We start from the raw sequence: 23,659 nt of genomic DNA on the forward strand, positions 1-23,659 counted from the left end.
ATCAAAAAAAAAAGACCTGTCCTGCCCTAGCTGGTTTGGCTCAGTGGATGGAGCATCAGCCTGCGGACTGAAGGGTCCCGGGTTCGATTCCGGTCAAGGGCATGTACCTTGGTTGCAGGGTCCTCCTGGCCCAGGCCCTAGTCGGGGCTCGTGCAGGAGGCAACCGATCGATGTGTTTCTCTCACATCGATATTTCTCTCTGTCTTTCCCCCTCTCTTCCACTCTCCCTAAAAATCAATGGGAAAATATCCTCAGGCGAGGATTAAAAGAAATGACCTGTCCTTACTTTTTCTGGGCCCTCGCTTCTTCTCTCTTCTGCTCTAATGATCAGAAGATCGTAAGGAAGGGTAGTAGATAGCGGTGGTTCGCCAACGAATGGATTAAAGAGGCGGAGCCTACTAGTCACCCTTGCTTCTCCCTCTGCTCCTGGTTATGGGATGAGTCACAGGCTTGGTTATGGGATGAGTCACAGGCTTGGTTATGGGATGAGTCACAGGCTTGGTTATTGTTCTGTACTCACAGTCGGTGGGGATAACCTGTAAACATATTAAAATGCCCAGAAATCTTATCATCAAGCATGAACATTATTGAAACATTAAGGGAAATCTAGTTTGCGTTACTAGATTAGCACCGTTAGAAACGGCAACAAAGTCAAGTCAGACTCCAGATAACACCACTGTGGACATTTCACCTCATGAACATTTTGGATATGGCGAGGCAGAACCTGAAAATTCAATTTCCCACGTGCGGTAGCACCAACAGTATTTGCACCTGTTCTTTATATTTAAGGAAAACTGGAGAAGACAAAAATGCCATCAAATTCTATTGTGCGCGCACATTTTCTCGATTTTTGGCTCAGTTTATCCCCAACCAATAATTCTCTTGACAATTTTCATAATAGCTTTGTTGAGATACAATTCTCATTCCCTACAATTCACCCATTTAAAGTGCACAAGTCAGTGATGTTTATATTCACACAGTGTTAACAATCAACTTTAAATCATTTCCATCCCCCAAAACAGAAACCCTACCTTCTTCAACATTTCCATCCCCCCAAAACAGAAACCCTGCCTTCTTCAACATTTCCATCCCCCAAAACAGAAACCCTACCTTCTTCAACATTTCCATCCCCCCAAAACAGAAACCCTGCCTTCTTCAACAACATTTCCATCCCCCCAAAACAGAAACCCTGCCTTCTTCAACATTTCCATCCCCCCAAAACAGAATCCCTGCCTTCTTCAACAACATTTCCATCCCCCCAAAACAGAAACCCTGCCTTCTTCAACATTTCCATCCCCCCAAAACAGAAACCCTGCCTTCTTCAACAACATTTCCATCCCCCCAAAACAGAAACCCTGCCTTCTTCAACATTTCCATCCCCCAAAACAGAAACCCTGCCTTCTTCAACATTTCCATCCCCCAAAACAGAAACCCTGCCTTCTTCAACATTTCCATCCCCCCAAAACAGAAACCCTGCCTTCTTCAACAACATTTCCATCCCCCAAAACAGAAACCCTGCCTTCTTCAACAACATTTCCATCCCCCAAAACAAAAACCCTGCCTTCTTCAATATTCCCATTCCCTCTAAACCTTCCTTAGTTTTGTTTTGTTTTTTTGTTCCCCCCCCCCCCAAAAAAAAAAAATATCTGGACTTTCAAGGGATTGGTTGTTAATTCCTTTCCCAATGACGTGAAATAACTCAGCACCGTTTCTCTGATGAACTCCTGGCGCATGCTGCTAAGGAGGACGTGCATTTTCAATATTCTGTTTCATTGAAAACATACATGAACAGCTGCTACCAAGTGACTCCTAAAATAGCTGTTGCCATGTGTGTGCTAACAAGGCGGTGTCACAGCGCGAGCACTCCGCAGGCCCAGCAAAAGGTAACCCGTCAAGTGCAGCTTCATTGCAGTCGGGGTTCGGCAGCAGCTGTCTGTCCTACTTCTTGGTCTATTTGCATTTTATGAACAGTGTACCTCTCTGCGTACCTTGAGATTGATTATGCTACTAGCTATCTATATGCAACGCAGGGTCAGAAAGAAAAACACGCCAGCCCTTTGTGCTTCGTGAAAAATCGGCCATTTCAATATATATGGCAAAATGAAATGTGTTGTGACATTCCTTTTTCTTTTCGGACATGTTTGTGCAGTGAAAGCGCTGTTTTATTAGGTTACAGAGCACAGCTGAGCAATGAATTACACACCATTCCTCACTGCAGCTTCCTCCCTAACTCCTAGTTGCATTACATTTGGAAAATGCATTTTGTCTGAGATGCGACGGTAGCATTTTAATGCTGATGTGACTTCATCACTTTGTAGAGGAAAATATACTGCCTGTAGTTTAGAGGATTGAACATTGTAAAGGAAAACTTACAAATCGGTGTTTTATGCTATCCTTGGATATATGAAATTAAAGACATATTTAAACCTGATTCAAAGGTGAAGGAAGACTCAGAATAAACCCGTTTACCCCTGGGAGAGGAGGAAATGGTGATATGATAAAGCAACCCCTGCAGGACTCTGATTCTGCCAATGCAAAAAGGAGACAATATACTGAAACCCGTTCCGGATGGCGGCACTCCTCCCGTGAAAGGGGCGCGTGCGGTGAAATGGTGCATGTGTTCGTACAAACACACACACTCCGACCCACAGGCATGCTGGCGGTCCTGCCATGCCTGCACTCTGTCCTAACTTCAGTGTGGGCTCTATTAATTTGCAGAAAATACCAGTTTTCTCTGCCTAGCATATCGTATAGAGACCCAGAAATGATCGAGAGGAGACTTAAAATCCAGTTCACTCGATAGCCAGCTCTGTACGAGCATATAGGCGATGTCTGAATTGGACCCTACACTGGGAAAAAGCTATACTGGTAGATCGCACCCTCAGTTTTTTTCACATTACGCATTGTTGTTGGTTTTTATTAGGACAGCAGCAGCATGTGGAGCTTTGCGCTTACCCTGGTATGTGTTTATTACTGTACATCAGGAAGAAGTCACTGCCAAATGGGTGCAAATGTAGGGAGTATGCTCCTCTTCTCCTTCCCCAAAATGACTTATTTTACTGTTACCTCGATACAAGGTCAGCGGAGTAAATAACATGAGGAGTTCTATGCACAAACAGACTGTTCTTTGCCACTCAGCTACGAGGAGCTCCTGAGTTGAAAAGGGTTCAAGGACATTGACAATAAGAAATGCTTTTAGCCCGGCCGGCGTGGCTCAGTGATTGGGTGTCGACCTATGAACCAGGAGGGCACTGGTTTGACTGCTGGTCAGGGCACATGCCCAGGTTGCGGGCTCGATCCCCAGTAGGGGGTGTGCAGGAGGCAGGCGATCAATGATTCTCTCTCATCATTGATGTTTCTCCCTCTCTCCCTCTCCCTTCCTCTCTGAAATCAGTAAATATACTGTATACCTTTAGCATCAGCTGAACTTGAGCATGTGTGGAACATAAATACCTTGCGTGTGAAAGGCGGTGCTGTTTTCTGTTTGGGGCTCTCATCTCTTCAGAATGTAGCTGCATTTCCCCACTAATGTCAAGAGGAAAGCACAATACAGCATTTATACCATGTCCATGTTACGTTACATAAATACTGAATCGGCGTTGCGTATGTCACTTGCTTTCACCTTGGTGGTACTGAAGGCAGTGTGTTTTCAGAGCATAATGGACATCAAGAGGAGTGAAAGGAAGAGTAACTGGCATATATAAGGTTAAAAAGAAAAAACTACAGACTGCTAGCAATCTTAGGAATGAATTCGGCATAAAACCTCTACGTTCCATTGGATCTGCATTCAAACAAAGGTCTTATCCTGGAATCTGAGATAAAATAAATTCCAAATGCATATACTCTTTCAGTTTATGTATTGTCCTACATAATCTTAGAATGTCTACACACCTCGTCCTTCTTCCTCAACAATGAGACTCCACGGTTTCTACTCGGTGATTTCGTACTAAATTACTGATATAACACCAGAAAAAGGAGGGACCGTCCATCCATCCATCCTTCATGCATTCAACATTTGTTTATTGAGTGACGGCATTTATTGGCGGAGGCAGGATGAGAGACACAGCAGGGAACAACATAGATTGTACCTTGAGGAAGCAGACACCGGGCACTTAGTTATAACCACGATGACTGTTTAAAAGGGGGCTGGAGGAGGGCACAGAAGACAGAGCTGAGCGAGCCCGAGCACCACAGAAAGGCCTTCCTGCAAAACCAGGACAGTGACGAGGGCTGTGTGTTTTGACAGATGCTGACATGCGGACAAATTGGAAGTGTGACCACATAAGCCGAAGGTGGCCTGAAAAATCAATCCTCAGGAGTACCAAGGCCAATATGGTGTGATTAGTAAAAAGAACGCCTCGCTGTGTCCGAGGAGAACGGGTTGCATTGCTCATCGGTTTTCTTTGTTGAGTGGGTCCAGCGACAGCCCTTTTTGCAGGGAGGGAGCAGTCACAGTAGGAAGCGGGAAGGAACCTTACTGTGGGAACGCTGGCTCTGGAATGAGATGGAAAACCACTGTGAGGGTTTGCAGTCTGTTCCTGTATGTTCCTTCCCCTGGGTTGTAGAGAGTAGGCATGCATGTGTTAAGCATCTACCTAATAAAAGAGTAACATGCTAATTGACCGTACCTTTGCGATGCCCAATAGCCCATCAGGAGTGGGTATGCAAATTAACCCAACAAAGATGGCGGGTTAATTTGCATATGCAGGCACTGAGCAGCTGGGGGCGGGGCGGGATGCTTGCATCTCCGCCATGGCGACAACGCAGGCATTCCACACCACCCCGGCTGCTTCGGGCCTCTAGGCAGCATGGAAGGCGGAAAGGTGGCTCCGGCCAGAGCGAAGGCGGTGCTGGCAGCCAGGGAAAGGAAGGCCCATACTGGCACGAACCTTTGTGCATCGGGCTTCTACTCTTATTTATAAAATATCCCCAGAAAATAGTTTCAAAACTGTGCAAAGAAATGTTATCTCTGGATTTTTTCCAAACATGTATGAGTGCTCGATGTATCTGTGTTGACGACATTTTAAAGGCATACATGGTTTCTGTATGTCAGTAGTTGTTGGGAGAGAGAGGTCATGCCGCTCTGCAGTTGATAAGCAAAGAGGTCAGCGTGGCCAGTGCCAGCCCCGAGCGGGGCTGGAAGCAGAAAGGCAATTCCTGTGAGACCCTCCCATTGTGCGAGTGAAGCCCACATGCCAGTTATCTCAAGGAAAAAATAAATTAAATATGCAAATATAAACATGTGTATAGTATAATTATACCGTAGAATGTTTACAATTATAAAGGTGATAAACACATTTTTTTTTTAAAAAAGTATAGAAATCACTGCTGAGGGGACTGGAGCTGCTGTAGGCATTTCCTTTGGGTCTTGTAACCTCATTCTAGACCCTTCTTCCCCTCATTAACTACATTGGTGGCTTTACCAAGCTCACTGCACGATGGAGTTAGTGAGCCTATGTGAGTTACATCGAATTTGTACATGGAAACATCAATCACTTCAAATAACCCCAAATTGTACCATCATTTTCTATTTTTAGAATAAAGATATTTTTAGGGGATTTTTCCTTCTTCAAAGAGAGCCTTTGAGATCTTAGCAGAGAAGCGAGGCAAGTTGGCAGCGGGGAAGGTGGCCACTTACCTTCAGAAAGGGAGGCCGAGCCCAGCAAGCACGGAGGCCAGCTGGCAGTGGGAGCCGCCGCCTGGGGACCAGCGACCACACCTGCCTGTGGATGTTGCTTTGAGATAAATGTCCACAGATGTCACATAAATGCCCATTAGTAATAGTTACGGCCAGTGTGTAACCAAGGGTCACTCCTCTCCCGAAGCCACATCGGTGGGGGGAGCTGGAACCCTGGGCGCTCACGTCTTTCCCGCCCCGCCTGGGGGGAGAGGTGGTCAGGGGAGACCCGTGTGACCGTTCCCGTTCCCGACCGGGTCCCACAGGTGGTGATGTGGGTGCAGCTCACCCTGCTCCTCTTGAGAAACAGACTGGGTAAGGGCGACGCAGGCGAAGGGTTTGTTGATGAATGAATGACGAACAGCAAGCTACATGGATGAGTTGTGCCCAGATTTCTAAAAGGTCATTGGTTTTATTTAAAGTTGCAACTAGAAAAATGCACCAGCACCCCCCCTCCCCCCCCCCACACACACACACTTCACAGGTCATATTACCCTTCTCAAACGTAAACTTTTGGAGGAGACGTGGACTAATAGGAAGGGGACAATTTTCTGGATTTTGCCACATTTTAATATACCAACCTCCCGCCAACCATCTCCATATCCCTAATGGTGGGATCTTTGAATAATGATGGTTTAAGTGCCGTAAATTTTCGAAGAATTCTGATTTTCAGGTCTAGTCTACTTTTGTACAAAGTCACACCAAGCCAAGAGGAACTTTTGTGCGTGAGCAGGTCATCAGCGTACATACAGGCCGTTCCCTACCAGCAGGCTGCGGCCCTGCTAGCTCTTCGGGAGGAGAGGAGTCGTGAAAGGGAGTCAGTACGCCAGCCTCTGGACCAACTGGAACCACGGGCTTCGGCGGGAGAGCTGCTGACGCCTGTCACTCAAGAGCCTCTGTTACGTACATTTCCCGGCACAACAAACCCCGTGTTTGGGGGAAGCAGGGAATTACCCATCAGCCCTGTGAACGATTTCATTTTGCACTCGGAATGTTTCTGTGTCCTCTTCCCGTATTCTTGAATGTTGGCGTCTGTCACCTCAAAGACCCTCCAGCGTCTTGATCACGATTGGCCCCCTTGGGCAGCTCTTCGGGATGGTGCACACTCCATGCTTCCCATCCGAGTGGAGCGTGGATGCTTCCGTCACTTGGAGAACAGAACCCGGAGATGGGGGAACAGAGGCAGCATTAGGAGAGCTGTCTGCCGGGGAAATCCTGACTCCCCCCAGAGGCAGACCCAGCCTCATCTCCATGTGCCTCTCTCGGCCACAGCAGGCCTGATCGCCCCTAACTGCCCTCCCCTGCAGGCTCGATCACCCCCAACTGCCCTCCCTTGCAGGCCTGGTCCCTTCCAACTGCCCTCCCCTGCTGGCCTGATTGCCCACAACTGCCCTCCCTTGCAGACCTGGTCCCTCCCAACTGCCCTGCCCTGCTGGCCATCTTGTGGCGGCCATCTTGTGTCCACCTGGGGACAGCCATCTTTGACCACATGGGGGCAGCCATCTGTGTGTTGGAGTGATGGTCAATTTGCATATTACTCTTTTATTAGATAGGATGAGTCGAATACTCTGGCAGAAGCAAGCCTGCCCAGCTACATGACCGTTAGATACTTTGACAGCCAATGTGATTCTCCTTTATGAGTGACAACATGCCAAAAGGAGAGAAAGGAAAAATACACAGCATAGAAACAGAAAATATTAGCAATCATTTTTTTACCTCTTATTTTCTTCCTTCCCCCTACCCCACCCTGAGAAAATAGCTCATAAAAATTATGATTTCACATGTTATCTTAAAATACTCAGGGGAACTTGCTGCACCGGTGGTTCGTTGCTGGGAATATTCGAACACCTTATAGTTGGGATAATTCCCTCCTCCTAATGACAATGAGAGGATGTGTTAATGTGAAAGCCTTAAAAAGAAATATTGATTTTAAAATACTTTATGTGGGTGAGCAAGGTCGGAGCTGTTGATATTAGATTAGCCTTAGAGCTCATAACGAACAATAATGGAGTGGAATGCCAGAACGTTGCCTAACACATTCCGTCAGCATGTATGTGAACACAGCAGGAAATCCAAAACAAAAGCTAATTTATGGAAAACTATGTATTTCTAATGACACGTTAGGCCAGCAGGGGGTCCCAACTTCCACCACACCCGTTACCCAACCTGCTTTCATCTTGCATTGAGACGGGGCTGCATTCCGGAAGCGTGTATCACCTCAAATCATCGCCCCATATGTAAAAGGTATTTTTATATTTTTTGTAAAACCTAACCATTGCACATGTGCATTATGTATATTTATATATTCATGAAACTAAAACATGAAACGAAGAAATTTTGTTTTCAAAACCCAAGGTACCGAAGCAACATATGCGTGCAATGATAGTTGGACTTCACGTAATTACATTTCTATTTTAAAATAAAAACAAAGGAACAGCATTTGTATTCAGATACACTGATATCCTTCCTACGCCTGGTGGGGTTTTCCTGAGGCTCCATGATTTCGCCTGGGAAATATTTGTACTTTGACATAGAGCGACATCTCAGTGGGAGATCTGGGAGAGACCTCAGAGGTCCTCTGGCGTGGACTTGAGATGTTCATGTGAATGAGAAAGCCTGCGAGCGGCCCGGCGACTTCCCAAACCACCGCCCCAGGTGGAGCCCGAATGGAGACCGGGACCTGCGTCTCTTTTCATACAAACAGAAGGCTCCTCTCCCAGACGCCCGGACAATCTGCTAAAAACTGTGCTCTTACCTCTGAAACCTCGGATCCGGATTTCCTTTGCTTGCAACTTCTGATAACATGCTCTTAGCGAATCTTTCTCGGGAAGGGTGTGTGGGGGGAATGTACCACAGTGGACCCCCAGGTGAATTACAAGAAAGGGAAACTTTACACCCAAAGTTGCGTGAGTGAACGCTCAAGGGTTCGAAGGCTAAACAACACGGAATTGCAGGCATTTTCTGGATATTTTTAAGTGGGTTTTTCTTACCGGTTTTTCTTTCTCATGTCTCATATTTTTGTCTTTATGAGAATGCTTGACCTAGTAATATTCAACCGCGTTTAGCCAGTAATGGCAGTCATGCTGGGAACGACACTCTTAAGTTGCCAGAACCGGAGTGCAGTCTTCAGGGTTCTGGTGGCATGAGCTCCCTTCAGGGCCTGGGGCGGGAGGGTGCCTGCTTCTGTGCCTGCTCCACATGTCCCCCGGAATGTGCCCCAGGGTCCTGGCAGATCGCTGGACCTGGTCAGCAGCGGCCCCCCCCGCCCACCGCCTCGCATCGGTATTTGGCAGGACCAGGCCCGAGAGCGGGGGCTCGCCGTGGAAAGAGCAGCCGCTGTGAGAACAGCTCCCGCCCGTGGCCTGGTCCCCGGAGACGCGATGACGTTCTGGCACCTCCTCTCTCACGGGGAGCTGAACCCGCACGGCGTCGCTCCTCGGTGCCGGGCAATTTTCTTTAATGACACATTTTGGTTTCCAGTGTTCCGCACGCCGGCTTTTGAGTCTCGAGCCAACACGCTATCGGTTAGAAACAACGACGTGCCCTTCTCCTCCGGGCGGAGGCGCGATCTGCAGCCACCGGGCCCTGCCTCTCCATCAGCCTTGAAGACGCTAGGAGGGCGCACGGTAATTGCTCTCACCTGCCTGGGCTTGGCGCCCGGAAGGAACAGTCTTCAGACAATTGCACCGATGGATCGTTCCAAGCATGCGGTCTCAAAATTATTTCAATTAATGAGGTGTTTTTCCTCAACATTTTCTGGCAAAGCCTACAGAAAGAAAGACTGTAAGAGGTTGTGGGATGAATGCCTTTGAATTCTGCAGGGAATGTGTTCCTAATCCGTTACACTCTAAGGATGCCACCAGCAACCCAAGAAGATGTAACCTAAAGTAAGCTATTTGGCTGTTAGCAAAACAGGTGGCAATAGTGATTGATGGGTTAGCGTGCATGTGAGCCTCTCCTACCGTGGCCACCGTTGTGATTGTGTTATCGCTGATATGGGTGATCGTGTAAAATGTATGCTTATTGGTTTTGGAGTGTAGATGGCAAATGTCAGCTATTACAACCAATTTAGAAGATCCGTGCCTGGGAATTATCCTGGAAAGGGTTTAGGGAAGGTAGGGACATACCCTCTTGAGCTAAGCTCCATGTTAGATGGACTACTTTTAGATGGAAATTTTAATTTAAGCGTAATACACATTTAGAAAAGTACACAGCGCATAGTGGGCACAGCCAGGGAGCCCCCCGCCAGGTAGAAAACTGGGATGTTACCCAGCACCCCAGAAGCCCCGAGAATTCGCCCGGCTCCACCTGCTCCCCTCCCAGCAGGTAGTCAATCACTCCGGTGACTTTGGTTCCCACCAGCTGATAGTTCCTGCTTTTGAACCGAATGCACATGGACTTGCCCAGGAGTCACGCTTGTTGTGAGTGGGTTGTCTGGCGAATGTTATGCTGGTGAGATGTGTTCATGCTGTTGCAGCTGGCAGTGGCCAGCCCCTTTGTGTTGCTGTGTGGAACCCCTCTGCGTGCTGTGTGGAACCCCTTTGCATGCTGTGTGGAACCCCTTTGTGTTGCTGTGTGGAACCCCTTTGCGTGCTGTGTGGAACCCCGTTGCGTGCTGTGTGGAACCCCTTTGCGTGCTGTGTGGAACCCCTTTGCGTGCTGTGTGGAACCCCGTTGCGTGCTGTGTGGAACCCCTTTGCGTGCTGTGTGGAACCCCTTTGTGTTGCTGTGTGGAACCCCTTTGTGTTGCTGTGTGGAACCCCTTTGTGTTGCTGTGTGGAACCCCTTTGTGTTGCTGTGTGGAACTCCTTTGCGTGCTGTGTGGAACCCCGTTGCGTGCTGTGTGGAACTCCTTTGCGTTGCTGTGTGGAACCCCTTTGCGTGCTGTGTGGAATCCCTTTGCATGCTGTGTGGAACCCCTTTGTGTTGCTGTGTGGAACCCCTTTGCGTGCTGTGTGGAACCCCTTTGTGTTACTGTGTGGAACCCCTTTGTGTTGCTGTGTGGAACCCCTTTGCGTGCTGTGTGGAACCCCTTTGCGTTGCTGTGTGGAACCCCTTTGCGTGCTGTGTGGAATCCCTTTGCGTGCTGTGTGGAATCCCTTTGCGTGCTGTGTGGAACCCCTTTGTGTTGCTGTGTGGAACCCCTTTGCGTGCTGTGTGGAACCCCTTTGCGTTGCTGTGTGGAACCCCTTTGCGTTGCTGTGTGGAACCCCTTTGCGTGCTGTGTGGAACCCCTTTGCGTGCTGTGTGGAGGCCATTGGTGGCTTCACTATAAGATGTGAATCCGCTCAGTGCTGGCAGCATCGGGGAGTTTCCAGTCGGGGCTTTTACAGATAACGCTTCTGCGAACATTGTTGTTCGTTGCCTTTGGGTGCCGTGTGTGCATATTTCTGCAGGGGGTGTAGGCAGACTTTTGAAGTCAGTGGGGACTTCAGCCACCATTTCTAAGATTTTTAATATAGAGCAAATACAATTCCGTTCCAAACAAGCAGCTTACCAATAATCTTGCAAAATGCAACCATTTATAGTTGGTAAATATCTTGTATGTAGAAGCCAATTTTAGCAAATGAATAACTTGTGATTATACTTGCTACAATCAATTTGTGTTAAATTTTTTTAAATTTCCTTAATGTGAATGCTCAATTTTCATTCAATACACTTCTGATAAGTAGGAAAGCAGCACAGTGTAGATAAAGGAACCTGCAATTGGGTCAGGAATCTGATATCATGAGTCCTCTTACACAGTAACTTAAGACATTGGGTAACTCACCCTCTCTGCCTGTGTTTCATCCTCATACAGTGGGGACAATGATCCTTGTCACATGCACATTATTGAAAGACTAGAGGCCTGGTGCACGAAAATTCGTGCACTGGAGGGGGGTCCCTCAGCCCGGCCTGCCCCCTCTCACAGTCCGGGACCCCTCAGGAGATGACCTACTGACCGCTCTGTGGGAGGCAACTGGGCTGATCAGGGGAAGGCGACGCCCCCATCACCCAGCTGCTGCTGCCACTGCCCGCCGCGGCGGCTATGAGGCCTTGAGCCCTGGGCTTCTCGGCTGCCTGAGCCCACAGCTGCCTGAGCCCTGGGCCTTGCAGCCGCTGTGGCTTTGTCCAGATGGACGTGTGGATGGACATCTGGAAGACATCCACCCTAATTAGCATAATACCCTTTTATTAGTATAGATTGCAGACTTCAAGGTGTTTTAAAATCTGAAAAGCGCACTGACTAGACATAGAATAGTATCGCTGGCATCCACAATTCCACTCTTCCTCGGATAACATTTAGGATATGAATACAGCCCCGCCCCATTAAAATCTCCTAAAAATATGGGGAAATAACAGTATAAAACTACAAAACGTAATACCATAAACTTTTTAAACATTAAATCTACACAAATACTAGTTCTATAACTTTAATAAGTCTAGTGTTCACTAATGTAAGTTTTAAATTGTTGTTTTAAGACTCTGGGTTAACCACAGTATCTGCTTCATCATCAGCATCATATTATTATTGTAAAAATTTCTTTTAGGACAATATAGGTATATGGGGAAGTACTTGTTCAGAAGGAGAGTGCCTGAGCTGCACAGGTGTGACCTTTGCCCCCTCACCCCACACACTGTCTCTGCCCCGGGTTCCCAGACCCCGGGGAGAAGCTGTGTCTAGCCTGTGGCCTCGGGGAAGTCCTATCTCACTTCCTTCCCTGTGGGTTCACTCTGAAACCCTGTGGTGGCATGGAGAGGAGTGCTGTGGTGTGACCTTTGTTCTCAGAAGGTCTGGGTTCAAGGTCAAGATCCACTGCTTACTTGTTTGGAACCTTAAACTCTCAAAAAAAGCCTCAGTTTTCTGAGACTTAACATGAAAAAAAAGGTAACATCCACTATTGTTGTGTCTTTGTGAAGATTGAATGAGATAATGCAGGTCACACTAGCACAGCACTTGACACAGAGCAGGTGTTCGTGACTGTTTTATTTTTGAAATACCGCATCGCGGTGTTCTCACAGCGGCCGGAGAACGGGTCTGTGGCTGACAGATGCCTGGTTCCGCTGCCAGCCCGGGTCTCCCCACCTCGGCTATGAGCCCAGCAGGGTAAGGGACCCGGAGCGCACAGGGCTCCCAGCCACATCCGTTTGCGTTTTCCTTATTACGGCTTGATCTGTCTTCTGTTGTTTCAGTCTCAAATCCATCGGCACAGAGCTGCACTGGGGCGGCAGGTAAAAGCATCACTTTCACCTCCCAGCGCTGTGAACTGTTCCGCTGGAGGCACACAGGGATTACGGGCTTTGAACATACCTGGCAATTTAGAAGTTTTGCCTTAAAGACGTTGAGAAGGTCTAACTGGTGTTAGAAACTTCAGTTCTTTCCATGTAGAATTTATTTTGTCACACCGCAGCGTTTTTAATAGTTTATTGATTTTTTAGAGAGGGAGGTGGAGAGAGAGAGAAACATTGATCAGCTGCCCCCTGCGCACCCCCTACCAGGGATGGGGCTCACAATGGGGACTGGTGCCTCCTGGTGCATGGATGACACCCAGCCAACATAGCCACCCCGGCCAGGGCACAGCTTCCTTTGTACACTTCGCAAGGGCGGGGCAGTGGACACCTCATAGCGAACTAGGCAGCCCTCCCTGGTTTTTGCATCGGGGTCTCAGCACCGTTGCTTGGACCTCTCGTTTTGTCACCTTGCTCTTTTTCAGACCTGAAATACTATAGTTCTGCGATGTCCGTTTTCCACCTCTGCTAGTCCTGGCTCTGGATGAGCGCCCGTCTCTCCAGCGTGGACTTCTCGGACTTGTTCCCTGGTTGCATAAGCCTCCTCAGAGTTTTCTCCAAATGGACCGTTTCCTTGACTCTTGGTCGTGACAGTATCTGTAGTTGCATGTGGCCTCTCTTCAGTAGCTAGGCTCCTGCCTGCGTGGCCTTCTCATGGACTGAGATAATATTTCCAGTCGGACTTCCAGCTTCTTCTGACCCTCGTCCCACGCCCTCCGTTCAGTCCTGCGTCAGCCAGGGATCCGTGGTACCACCCTGAAGGTTGGCAGCACAGGCCTCCCTGTGGCTTCACGTCTGCCCTCCCGCTCGGGCGTGGCCGAGTTGTTCTCATCCTCCTTCACCTGCAGATGTGTTTTACTTCACTACTTTTCTCTTTGTTTGTCTGCCAAGACATTGCATGCCATGTTACTAACTGGTGCTTAGTAATTTCTGGAGCATTTTGACTTTTATGAGTTCGTTGCCTCTACTCCTCTCTCTCTCTCCTCCTCCTCCTCTTTTCTTCTTCTCTCTCACACTACCTTTGGAGTGAATCTCCCTGACACTCTGAATTTGTATAAATATCTTAAATTACATATAGTAAGTGCCAAGGGCTTCACTAAATTCCAACCAGCATTATTTTCAAAGTACATAATATTCTAAGGCCAGACAACTTGTTGGCCTCTGATTTCAATGCAGTGTTAAACAAGATGTGATATTATTGGGTATGGTTCTCATTAGATGATGTCTTAAGTAGAACTGAAATCCCGTTTCATTGAGATTTTCTATAATGAATATATATAATAAGATGTTGCCCATCTGGCAGAAAATAAAATAGCTCTCCAAACATAAACATAACATTACTTTTAACCCTTGACATCTGTGTATGATCTATGGATTATCTCTCCTCTTCAAAGTCTGTTAAGACCAATAAAACGAGCTAATCTCTAAGAGGACTTTTTATGCTCCATGAAAGCACACGGTGATGACACGTTATTTTGTGTGAGAGCCTTGACCCTGAGGGGGTAGTTATTGTTGCTCCACCAAAGTATGTCAGACCTTTGCTCTGTGCCCAAGTAGCTCCCACTGTTTTATTCAGAACTCGCGGAAATAGCTGAAGCTTGACAAACGTATGACGTGATAAGTGTTTAGATAGCTCTTGACATTTTGCCACTCAAACACTGCAAAGTCTAATGCAAAAATGACATCCGAAGTTATACCTCTTTGCCCATTGACAATTTGTAAATTCAAGCATTCCGTAACCTATATCTTAATCCTTGAAAAATCAGAGTTTAAAAGAAATTGCTGACAGACTGCGATTGAAGCAGGGAGCATACGTATAAACGTTAGTGACACATACACAGGGTAGATGTAGCTACGTTGGCATCTGTGTCTGCTATACTTCGTACTAGGTCATGATTTTATATCAGGTATCGGCAACAGGAAAACGGGAGACTGGTCATGGAAGGTCCCCAAGCTGTTGCATCTTTTTGTAAAAATTCAATCAATTATACATAATACTAGGGGACTTTCACTCACTATTTTTCATATGCCCTAGGACCGTGGTTGGCAAACTGAGGCTTGCGAGCCACATGCGGCTCTTTGGCCCCTTGAGTGTGGCTCTTCCACAAAATACCACGGCCTGGGCGAGTCTGTTTTGAAGAAGTGGCGTTAGAAGAAGTTTAAGTTTAAAAAATTTGGCTCTCAAAAGAAATGTCAATCGTTGTACTGTTGATATTTGGCTCTGTTGACTAATGAGTTTGCCAACCACTGCCCTAAGGCAGTCAAATAATGAATAATATAGTACTCTTGTCTTAGCCACTTATTTGTTTTATATTTATTAAAATTTCCTTTGACTGACTATATATTTTTATACACAAGTGTTTTCTTAGATTTTAAAACCTCAGGAAATAAAATTCATGTATTTGACAGATATTTATCAAGACCCACTAGGTAGCCCGGCCAGCATGGCTCAGTGGTTGAGCATCGACCTATATACCAGGAGGTCATGGTTTGATTCCCAGTTAGGGCACATGCCCAGGTTGCGGGCTCGCTCCCCAGTGTGGGGCATGCAGGAGGCAGCTGATCAATGATTCTCTCTCATCATTGATGTTTCTATCTCTATCTTCCTCTCCCTTTCTCTCTGAAATCAAAAATGTTTTTTGAAAACCTACTAGGTATCAGGCACTGTGTAAGGTAAATGAAATACAACAGTGAATGGAACAGTCATGGGAAAGATGCTCCATCCTGGCGTGCAGGTTCCCCAGGAAGTGGGCACCTTCCGTCTGAGGGAGGTGCAGGGGTTCCACAGGGGATGGGACGCATCGCGGTCAGAGGGACCATTACTTGGGAGGTACCATGGTCGGTCAGGTGACGTCCAGTAGCTCAGTCATCTGGGGTAAAGAATGAATAAATGAAATGCCTCTACCCTGAGAACTGTCCTGCTGCCCTCCATATGCACTGCCTAGGAAGTTCACATCGATTAAATAAGGTTGGGCAGCCAGCCTCACTGTTTAAGTAAACCCAGTGTTTAACAATATCACGTCACTTGTCCAGGGTTAAATCCTCGATTGAGGACACAGCCAAGGTTTGTACACTGTGCCAATATAATTGTGTTACTACGTATATCGGATGTTATTAAATAACATATAACAATTTTAATTAGATTTAGAAATGCATAACTATATATCTTATAGTTATCTTTTCCAAATATTTTATATAAATAAAGTTAGTCAACAACATTTTTACAATTTATAAGATTACTGGAGGCCCGGTGCACGACATTTGTGCACTAGGGAGTGGTCTTTCAGCCCCGCCTATGCCCTCTTGCAGTCCGGGACCCCTCAGGGGATGTCCTACTGCCGACTTAGGCCCGCTCCCTGGTCCTTAGTGCTGCAGCAGAGTTGGGAGAGGCTCCCGCCACTGCCGCTGCGCTCGCCAGCCTTGAGCCCTGCTTCTGGCTCAGCAGCACTCCCCTGTGGAAGCGCACTGACCAACAGGGGGAAGCTCCTACCTTGAGCGTCTGCCCCCTGGTGGTCAGTGCACATCATAGCGACCAGTGGTTCCGCCGTTTGGTTGATTTGCATATTAGGGTTTTATTATATAGGAGGATCACGCTCATACAGAAATCCTCCAGGAAGCTACCTGACAGATATACAGGTGGCTTGATCTGGATCATCGCTGAGTTATGTTATAAAGTCCTCTTAAATTTAGAATATTAAAATGTTATATTTTGTGCATCAGTATCCATTCTGATCATTTCATATGCCAACTAATCCATCTGTGAGCCCAGTTTTTAGTTTTACCTTAATCCAACGAATAGCATCGCGTCTCTTGAGAACCTATAGGTTTTACAACAAAGTGTTATGCACGCGGGCGTGGCCCGGGGTCACGCAGTTTGGCAGGTGCTGCTGTAGAGCACCCACCACATGGTTCCGGGGTGGGGGGGATGGAACGCCGACAAAGCAGAGAAGGTAAGCGTTCTTGCCTAGGAGTTCTGGTACAGTTAACGGGGAAGCAGCAGAGCACGTGTGTACCGCATCGCCGCCTCCGCTGCATTCGTGCACAGGCTTGCCTGTTTTCTGATCTTCGTCGTGCAGTTACACTGGGTGTCGCATTTTAACTTTACGTGACTTGTTATCAACATGTTCGCCATCGGCGTTGCAGCGAAATCAGCGGCCCTTTAACCAGCCTGTCTCCTTCCCCCCAGCAATGCATCTCTTCGGCCTCAACTGGCAGCTGCAGCAGACGGAGAACGACACGTTTGAAAACGGGAAAGTGAACTCGGACACCGTGCCCACGCACACCGTGGCGCTGCCTGCCGGCGACAGCGGTAAGGCAGAGAGCTGCGTGTCCTGTGTGTTTCTGTGGACGTCTCTTTCCATACGTTTGTCTTTACCCCGTGTTATGTGGAGGAGAGAAGAGGTTTTGAAATTGCTGATGTCGTACTTTAATGAGCAGTTGTTACTCATTTACGTGAACAGTTGAAAATGTACACTGTTATTATGGGAATAATACTGTGTGCCCTCTGGTTAGACAGCAAGCCTCCCCACCTCCCCCTCCTGCAGATGTGCATTTTGTTTTATTTTTCAGTCTGAAAATAGATTGTAACTCAGCGTATCATCGCTGTCTCCTTGGGTGTGTGACGCTTTCTCACTCAGCGCCTGGGTGGGTTGGAATACTGTATTAGTTTTGATCTGAGAGCTTTTAAGTACAGCACACACTAAAGCATTATAATGTATTGCCCTTTCTCTGACCTTCACAAGCTTGCCCTTTGACCTGACAGGCTTGCAGATCAATTGACTCTGACTGAAAAGTGGAATTTAAGAGGTTGTAGCTAGTTTTTTTCAACGTAAACACCCAGAATGCTGTGTTTCATTTTTCCAGTATAAACACGCAGGAAAATGTATTCATGTGAATGAATATTTACATTATGTGTTCCTGTTTTTATATATGTTTGTGGTATGCAGATATGTCTTGGCGTTTGACGTCCTCTGACTTTTTGCAAAAATGTCATAATACTTCATATCTCAAAGCCACCTATTGCCACGTGATGAATATGTCGTCTGCCTCTAGCATCTCCCTGCTGTGTCTTCCACTTTTTTTCTTCTTATGTTTGCATTCTGCTTCCACATCAGTTAGGTCCCCTTCCTGGGACGGGTTTCCATGAGAGATTAAAAAGAAGCTACTGTATCTTTATATAGAACATACTTGCTTATCCTACATAATAAAAGGCTAATATGCAAATTATCCCCTCAACCGGGAGTTCGACCGGAGTTCAAACAGGGGGTGGGGCTGGCCGGCCAACCGACCTCGACCCCTCCCCGTGACTGGCCCTGCCCCCAGACTCCTGTCACCCTGACTAGCCCTCCCCACCCGTGCACGAATTCATGCACCGGGTCTCTAGTATTTATGTATCTGTTGTGGTTCACATGGACTGTATTTTTGTTCTTTGCTTTCCCATCTTCTGTTTTATTTTAACAGTAATACTTTGTGATGCTTCTCTTCTCTCTCAAAGAGGCTGAGGAATTGGACAAGATTTTCATAGTAATTATAAGTACCCCGTCCCACCCCTGTATGGGGCCTTTTGACACCAAGTTCATGTCCTCAAAACTCTAAGCTGGTGATTGAGACGACACTGCACCTGAGGAAAACGGGCAGAGTAAAGAGGCGTGAAGCCATCTTTCCTCACTAACACTGTCGGTGGGAAATCTCAGTGAAATAAAATACAGTTACTTAAACAATTGTTGTTTTAGGCAGTGATGACACACATATGAACAGACCGGGTCACTACCTGGAAATTAATAGTATTTATTTCCGGTTTATATAGATTGAAATTTAGATGTTCTCTCAGCACTTACTAATCGCACATGTAGGGGACTTTATCAGCTGAAGTATACTAAAAAGGAAAATGTGTATGTAAATGTTTTACTTAAGAAGACACACACCCTAACCATTTATTTGTTGTGACTGAACTGGAGCAGACAGGCATGCCTCAGAGAGCTGCGGGACCAGGCCCTTCCCAGCCTGCTGCTGGGCCGGGATTTTGCCAGGAGCCTCTGCTCGGATCCGCAGGCCTCGGCTCCCAGAAGCCCACATTCAGACCCCGGCTCCTTCCCTGGACTCTGGGCCCTGGTCCATGGTTCAGATCTGCAGGAAAGCGTAGGGCAGCCCGGGAAAGCCTGTCCGGGGCACCGCAGCCCCAGGCGTTTGGAAGACGTCCCATAACGACGGCTTGAGAAAGCTCTCTGGAGCTGAGGGGCTTCTAAACCGCTCACCACATGCAGGGAGGTGCTGCTGCATCGAAAGCACAAATGCGTGCACACAGACGTGTGAGTGTTTCCCAGGATAACACACATCCCCCTGTGTGGAAGGCACCCTGGGTGCTCTCTGTCTTATGGTCTCTGCCAGGTATACAAAAGCCAGCTGGAACTCACTCAGAGAACCTCACAGTTCACAAAGGGTTGTGCTCCACCGTCTCACAAACGCTGCTGCGGCGCCCTTCTGCGAGGGGCTGCAGGTGCCCACGCGCCCTGGAGGCACCGCGTGCAGTGCCGTGCGCCACGGAGCGGCCGTGTGCTCCTGGGCAGGTACCTTCTTCCTCGCCGCCCAGGTGAGGAGCAGGCAGCGATGCCCCAGGACGAGTGGGCGCTGCAGAGCCGACCCCCCAGCCGCCAGCCAGACTGGGCCGTCTGCGGGAATTCCTCTGCGTCTGGGCTCAGTCCCTGTCCGAATCAGAGTCACTAGTGTCTCTTCTGTTTTTTCTGGAACAGCCAAAAAAAAAAAAAAACTAAACTGAAAGGAATCTTATTTTCACTTTTCCAAGTAAAGATTCTTGGCATCTATCTCTTAAATACGTATAGTCCTGGGTGCAGGGGGCATGAGGGGCTCTATTTGCAAGAAGGGGACACCTCAAAAACACCGCGGCGAGTCTCCAGGAGGGACCCGCAGCGTCCCTCCCCACTTCAGCGTCCCGAGCTTCGCACCTCGTCCCTAGAAATTCTAGCTCACACCCGTAAGCAGGCCTGACCTGAGCAGAGCTCACCCGGAGAATCACTGTGCTGAGCGTCATGAGCAGATTGCTTTCAGCTTCTAAACGCCGTCCTCTTATGATGTAGCCTGGCTCTCATAACGACAAATAGAGCCCGGTGCACGGATCCGTGCACATTGAAAGTAAATTAATGGAAAGGTGGCGGGCGGGGCAGAACTGGGTCAGACCAACCTTCTGCGGTCCCTCCCCGGCCAGCCACACCTGGGGCGGCGCTGGGGCTCAACAGGCGTCTGCGGAGTGAGCGGGGTCCCTCCGGCAGGTGGGGTCCCTCAGCCTGGCCTGTGGGGATTGGGCCGACACCGGCTCTCCGACATTCCCCGAGGGGCCCCAGATTGTGAGAGGGTGGTGGCGGTTCTCGGGTGATGCACCCCGGAATCGGGCTCCCTCCTCTCTGGGTCCGGGTGCGTCACCCAAGAACCGCAGCTGCCAAGTCACCACAGCTTGGCAGCTCCTGTGTTGAGCGTCTGCCCCCTGGTGGTCAGTGAGCATCATAGGTACCCTGTCAAACGGTCGGATGGTCGCTTAGGCTTTTATATAGAGAGAGATTCCCAGGCACAACCTTGGTGCTAAGGGTTCAGTGAACTCCCTGCTTGCTTTTAAGCGAAGACGGAAGACACTTCCAAAGGGTGTTTCATAGTTAAAGAGGAATTTCTGCCTGTGCCATGGGCCTTCACTGATTATCCCTGAGACCTTCTTAGACTGCAGATTGCAGAGATGAGGTCAGGAGCACCGGTCTCAGGAGACCTGAGGGAAGGGGGTGGGAACGGAGTTTTTGGCTCCAACACCAGTCTCCTTCCAGAAACTGCAGTTATTCCCCTGGACCAGGGCATTCCGTTAGCCTAACGCGCTGGGAAGAACCACACAGTCCTCTGATCCAGTCGTAGCGCCTGCGTTTATTGAGTGTATAACCTTGAGCAAGTTACGTAACCTCTTTGAGTCCATTTCCTTGCACGTGAAGAGGGAGTAATCATGCCCGTCTCTTGGCTCACCAGCTCCCACCGTCTGGCTGCCCTACTCTATGTCCCTTGCAAATTCTTCCACATTTCTTAACAGTCACTTAGAATCTTCCTACGGCCCCGTCGGCTTCCTCAGCTGATGACCTGGCTCCCTGGTCAACAGCAGCAACCACAAAAGAAGCGAAGCCTTCAGAGGGAGTCCTCTTAACCCTCCGGTCCTCCTGTGTCCGGGTGTTTTCTTTCATCCTCCCGCGCCGTACCCAAGGCTCGTCTTCCCGTGGGGACTCTGGGTCCCAACCTGTGCTTCAGCGTGTCCCCACTCTACCTGAACATCCAGTCAGCGTTGGGACATTCTGAGGCCACTTGCCATCTCGAGAAGATCCATACATAGACCCTCGAGTTGCCTCCTGGGCCAGCTCCGCCCCATCTCTCTCTTCCCCTGCAGCCCCGTCTCTCTCTTCCCCCTGCAGCCCCGTCTCTCTCTTCCCCCTGCAGCCCCGTCTCTCTCTTCCCCCTGCAGCCCCGTCTCTCTCTTCCCCCTGCAGCCCCGTCTCTCTCTTCCCCTGCAGCCCCGTCTCTCTCTTCCCCCTGCAGCCCCGTCTCTCTCTTCCCCCTGCAGCCCCGTCTCTCTCTTCCCCCTGCAGCCCCGTCTCTCTCTTCCCCCTGCAGCCCCGTCTCTCTCTTCCCCTGCAGCCCCGTCTCTCTCTTCCCCCTGCAGCCCCGTCTCTCTCTTCCCCCTGCAGCCCCGTCTCTCTCTTCCCCCTGCAGCCCCGTCTCTCTCTTCCCCTGCAGCCCCATCTCTCTCTTCCCCCTTCAGCCCCGTCTCTTCCCCTGCAGCCCCGTCTCTCTCTTCCCCCTGCAGCCCCGTCTCTCTCTTCCCCTGCAGCCCCGTCTCTCTCTTCCCCTGCAGCCCCATCTCTCTCTTCCCCCTTCAGCCCCGTCTCTTCCCCTGCAGCCCCGTCTCTCTCTTCCCCCTGCAGCCCCGTCTCTCTCTTCCCCCTGCAGCCCCGTCTCTCTCTTTCCCCTGCAGCCCCGTCTCTCTCTTCCCCTGCAGCCCCGTCTCTCTCTTCCCCCTGCAGCCCCGTCTCTCTCTTCCCCCTGCAGCCCCGTCTCTCTCTTCCCCTGCAGCCCCGTCTCTCTCTTCCCCTGCAGCCCCGTCTCTCTCTTCCCCCTGCAGCCAGCCCTCTGGAACAGAGTGTGCAGATTCAGAACTTACTGCCCACACACCCCTCCAGCCTGCCCCTTTCTCCTGGCTGTCCTCTGCCCACCACTCACGCAGCTGATGCCTTCCAGAGTCATCCGTCGCTGTGTCAGGGGCATCATCAAATCCCCCTCTGTCTTTATAGCATGTGACGGTGAACCCAGCCCTCCTCATTGAAATGGTCTTCTCCTCGGCCTCTGTGACCCCACGGTCATGCACTTGCTCCTGACTTTTCGGCAGGGACGTTGTAGTGTGTTCAGTTGACTCATCTTCCTCTACCCGATCCGTCACCGTGGCTGTGTCTCTGGGTTCTGCTCTCTTCACAATAGAATCACGCTGGGTCCCTCTCCCTCCTCCGGCTCCAGCTGCCTTCTGCGTGCTGTGCTACAGGCCGTGGGCGCCCGGATCCGTAAGTGCAGCCTAGACCCGCTCCCTCAGTCCGGGCATCAACGCCACGCAACCGGACCAAGAGGCTTTGGAACACGTGCACCCAGCTGGCATCTCCGTGTCTACGCTGCACCCACCCCGGCTTTGGTTATCTGCTCCCGCAGAGCCAGCCGCACCCGAACTCAGGCTTCCGAGACCAATTTGTGACCATCTCGCATGGTTCTGCAGATGGACAAGGCAGTTCTTGGGTTTTCGCTTGGGTCTCTCAGGCGGCTGCTTCCAGATGCCCGCTGGTCTCTGAGAGCGCCCCTGGGCTGGAGTCCACGGCAGCCCGTCCACACGGCGGCAGCCCGTCCACACGGCGGCAGTGGGCTCCCTGTCGGCTGCAGCTGCGCGGTGGCTGCGGCTGGGGCATCTGAGCACGGCCCTCTGTGTGTCTGGGGCTTCTCAGAGCATAGCCGGTGGTTCCGAAGAAGCGTGTCCAAGAGGGATCGTTCCCAGAGACAGTTTTCTAGGAGAGTGGACATTCCCGGGTGTCCTTTCCAGCACATCCTGTCCGTCAGAAAATTCAGTGAGATCAGCCCAGGTTTATAGAAAGGAGAATTAGCCTGGCAGGCGTGGCTCAGTGGTGGAGCGTCAACCTAGGAACCAGGAGGTCTCGGTTCAGTTCCCAGTCAGGGCACATGCCCAGGTTACAGGCTCGATCCCCAGCGCGGGGTGTGCAGGAGGCAGGTGATCAGTGATTCTCTCTCATCATTGATGTTTCCATTTTCTCTCCCTCTCCCTTCCTCTCTGAAATCAATAAAAAAAAATTTTTTAAAAAAAAACCTTCCCCTCTTGACTGGGGAAATGGCAAGGACACGTTTCATGAAGGCCTGAGGGGGAGACGACGTTGTGACCGTCTTTGGTAAACAGTTGGCGTCTCATCTTTCTTCCCAATCGGCCTCTCTTTCGGGGCTTTCTGTGTCAACAAGGGGCATCACCGTTCACCTCGTTACCTAGGCCAGAAGCTTAGGTGTCACACTTGACTCCTTCTATACTTTCACCTCCCACGTTCAATCAGTCACCAAGTCCTGCCAATTCTAGCTCCAGAGTATCTCCCGGATCCCACGGGCTCTCACCTGGATCATAGGAGCCACTTT

The 23,659-nt window shown here is 49.4% G+C and overlaps 1 protein-coding gene across 3 annotated transcripts in view; it reads left to right on the top strand.

Annotated features, from left to right (window-relative positions):
- The window catches only part of TENM3 (teneurin transmembrane protein 3), a gene marked incomplete at its 5' end in the record, with an annotated part of 598,576 nt that overhangs the window by 452,321 nt on the left and 122,596 nt on the right, over positions 1 to 23,659 (top strand). For all 3 annotated transcript variants that reach the window (XM_079779210.1, XM_079779209.1, XM_079779208.1), the window contains one exon: positions 17,133 to 17,255. In XM_079779210.1, coding sequence (XP_079635336.1) covers positions 17,133 to 17,255 — 123 coding nt within the window. The remainder of the gene's footprint in view (positions 1 to 17,132; positions 17,256 to 23,659) is intronic.

The sequence above is a fragment of the Cnephaeus nilssonii genome (assembly GCF_951640355.1).
Source record: "Cnephaeus nilssonii genome assembly, chromosome: 8".
NCBI classification, from domain to species: Eukaryota; Metazoa; Chordata; class Mammalia; order Chiroptera; family Vespertilionidae; genus Cnephaeus; species Cnephaeus nilssonii.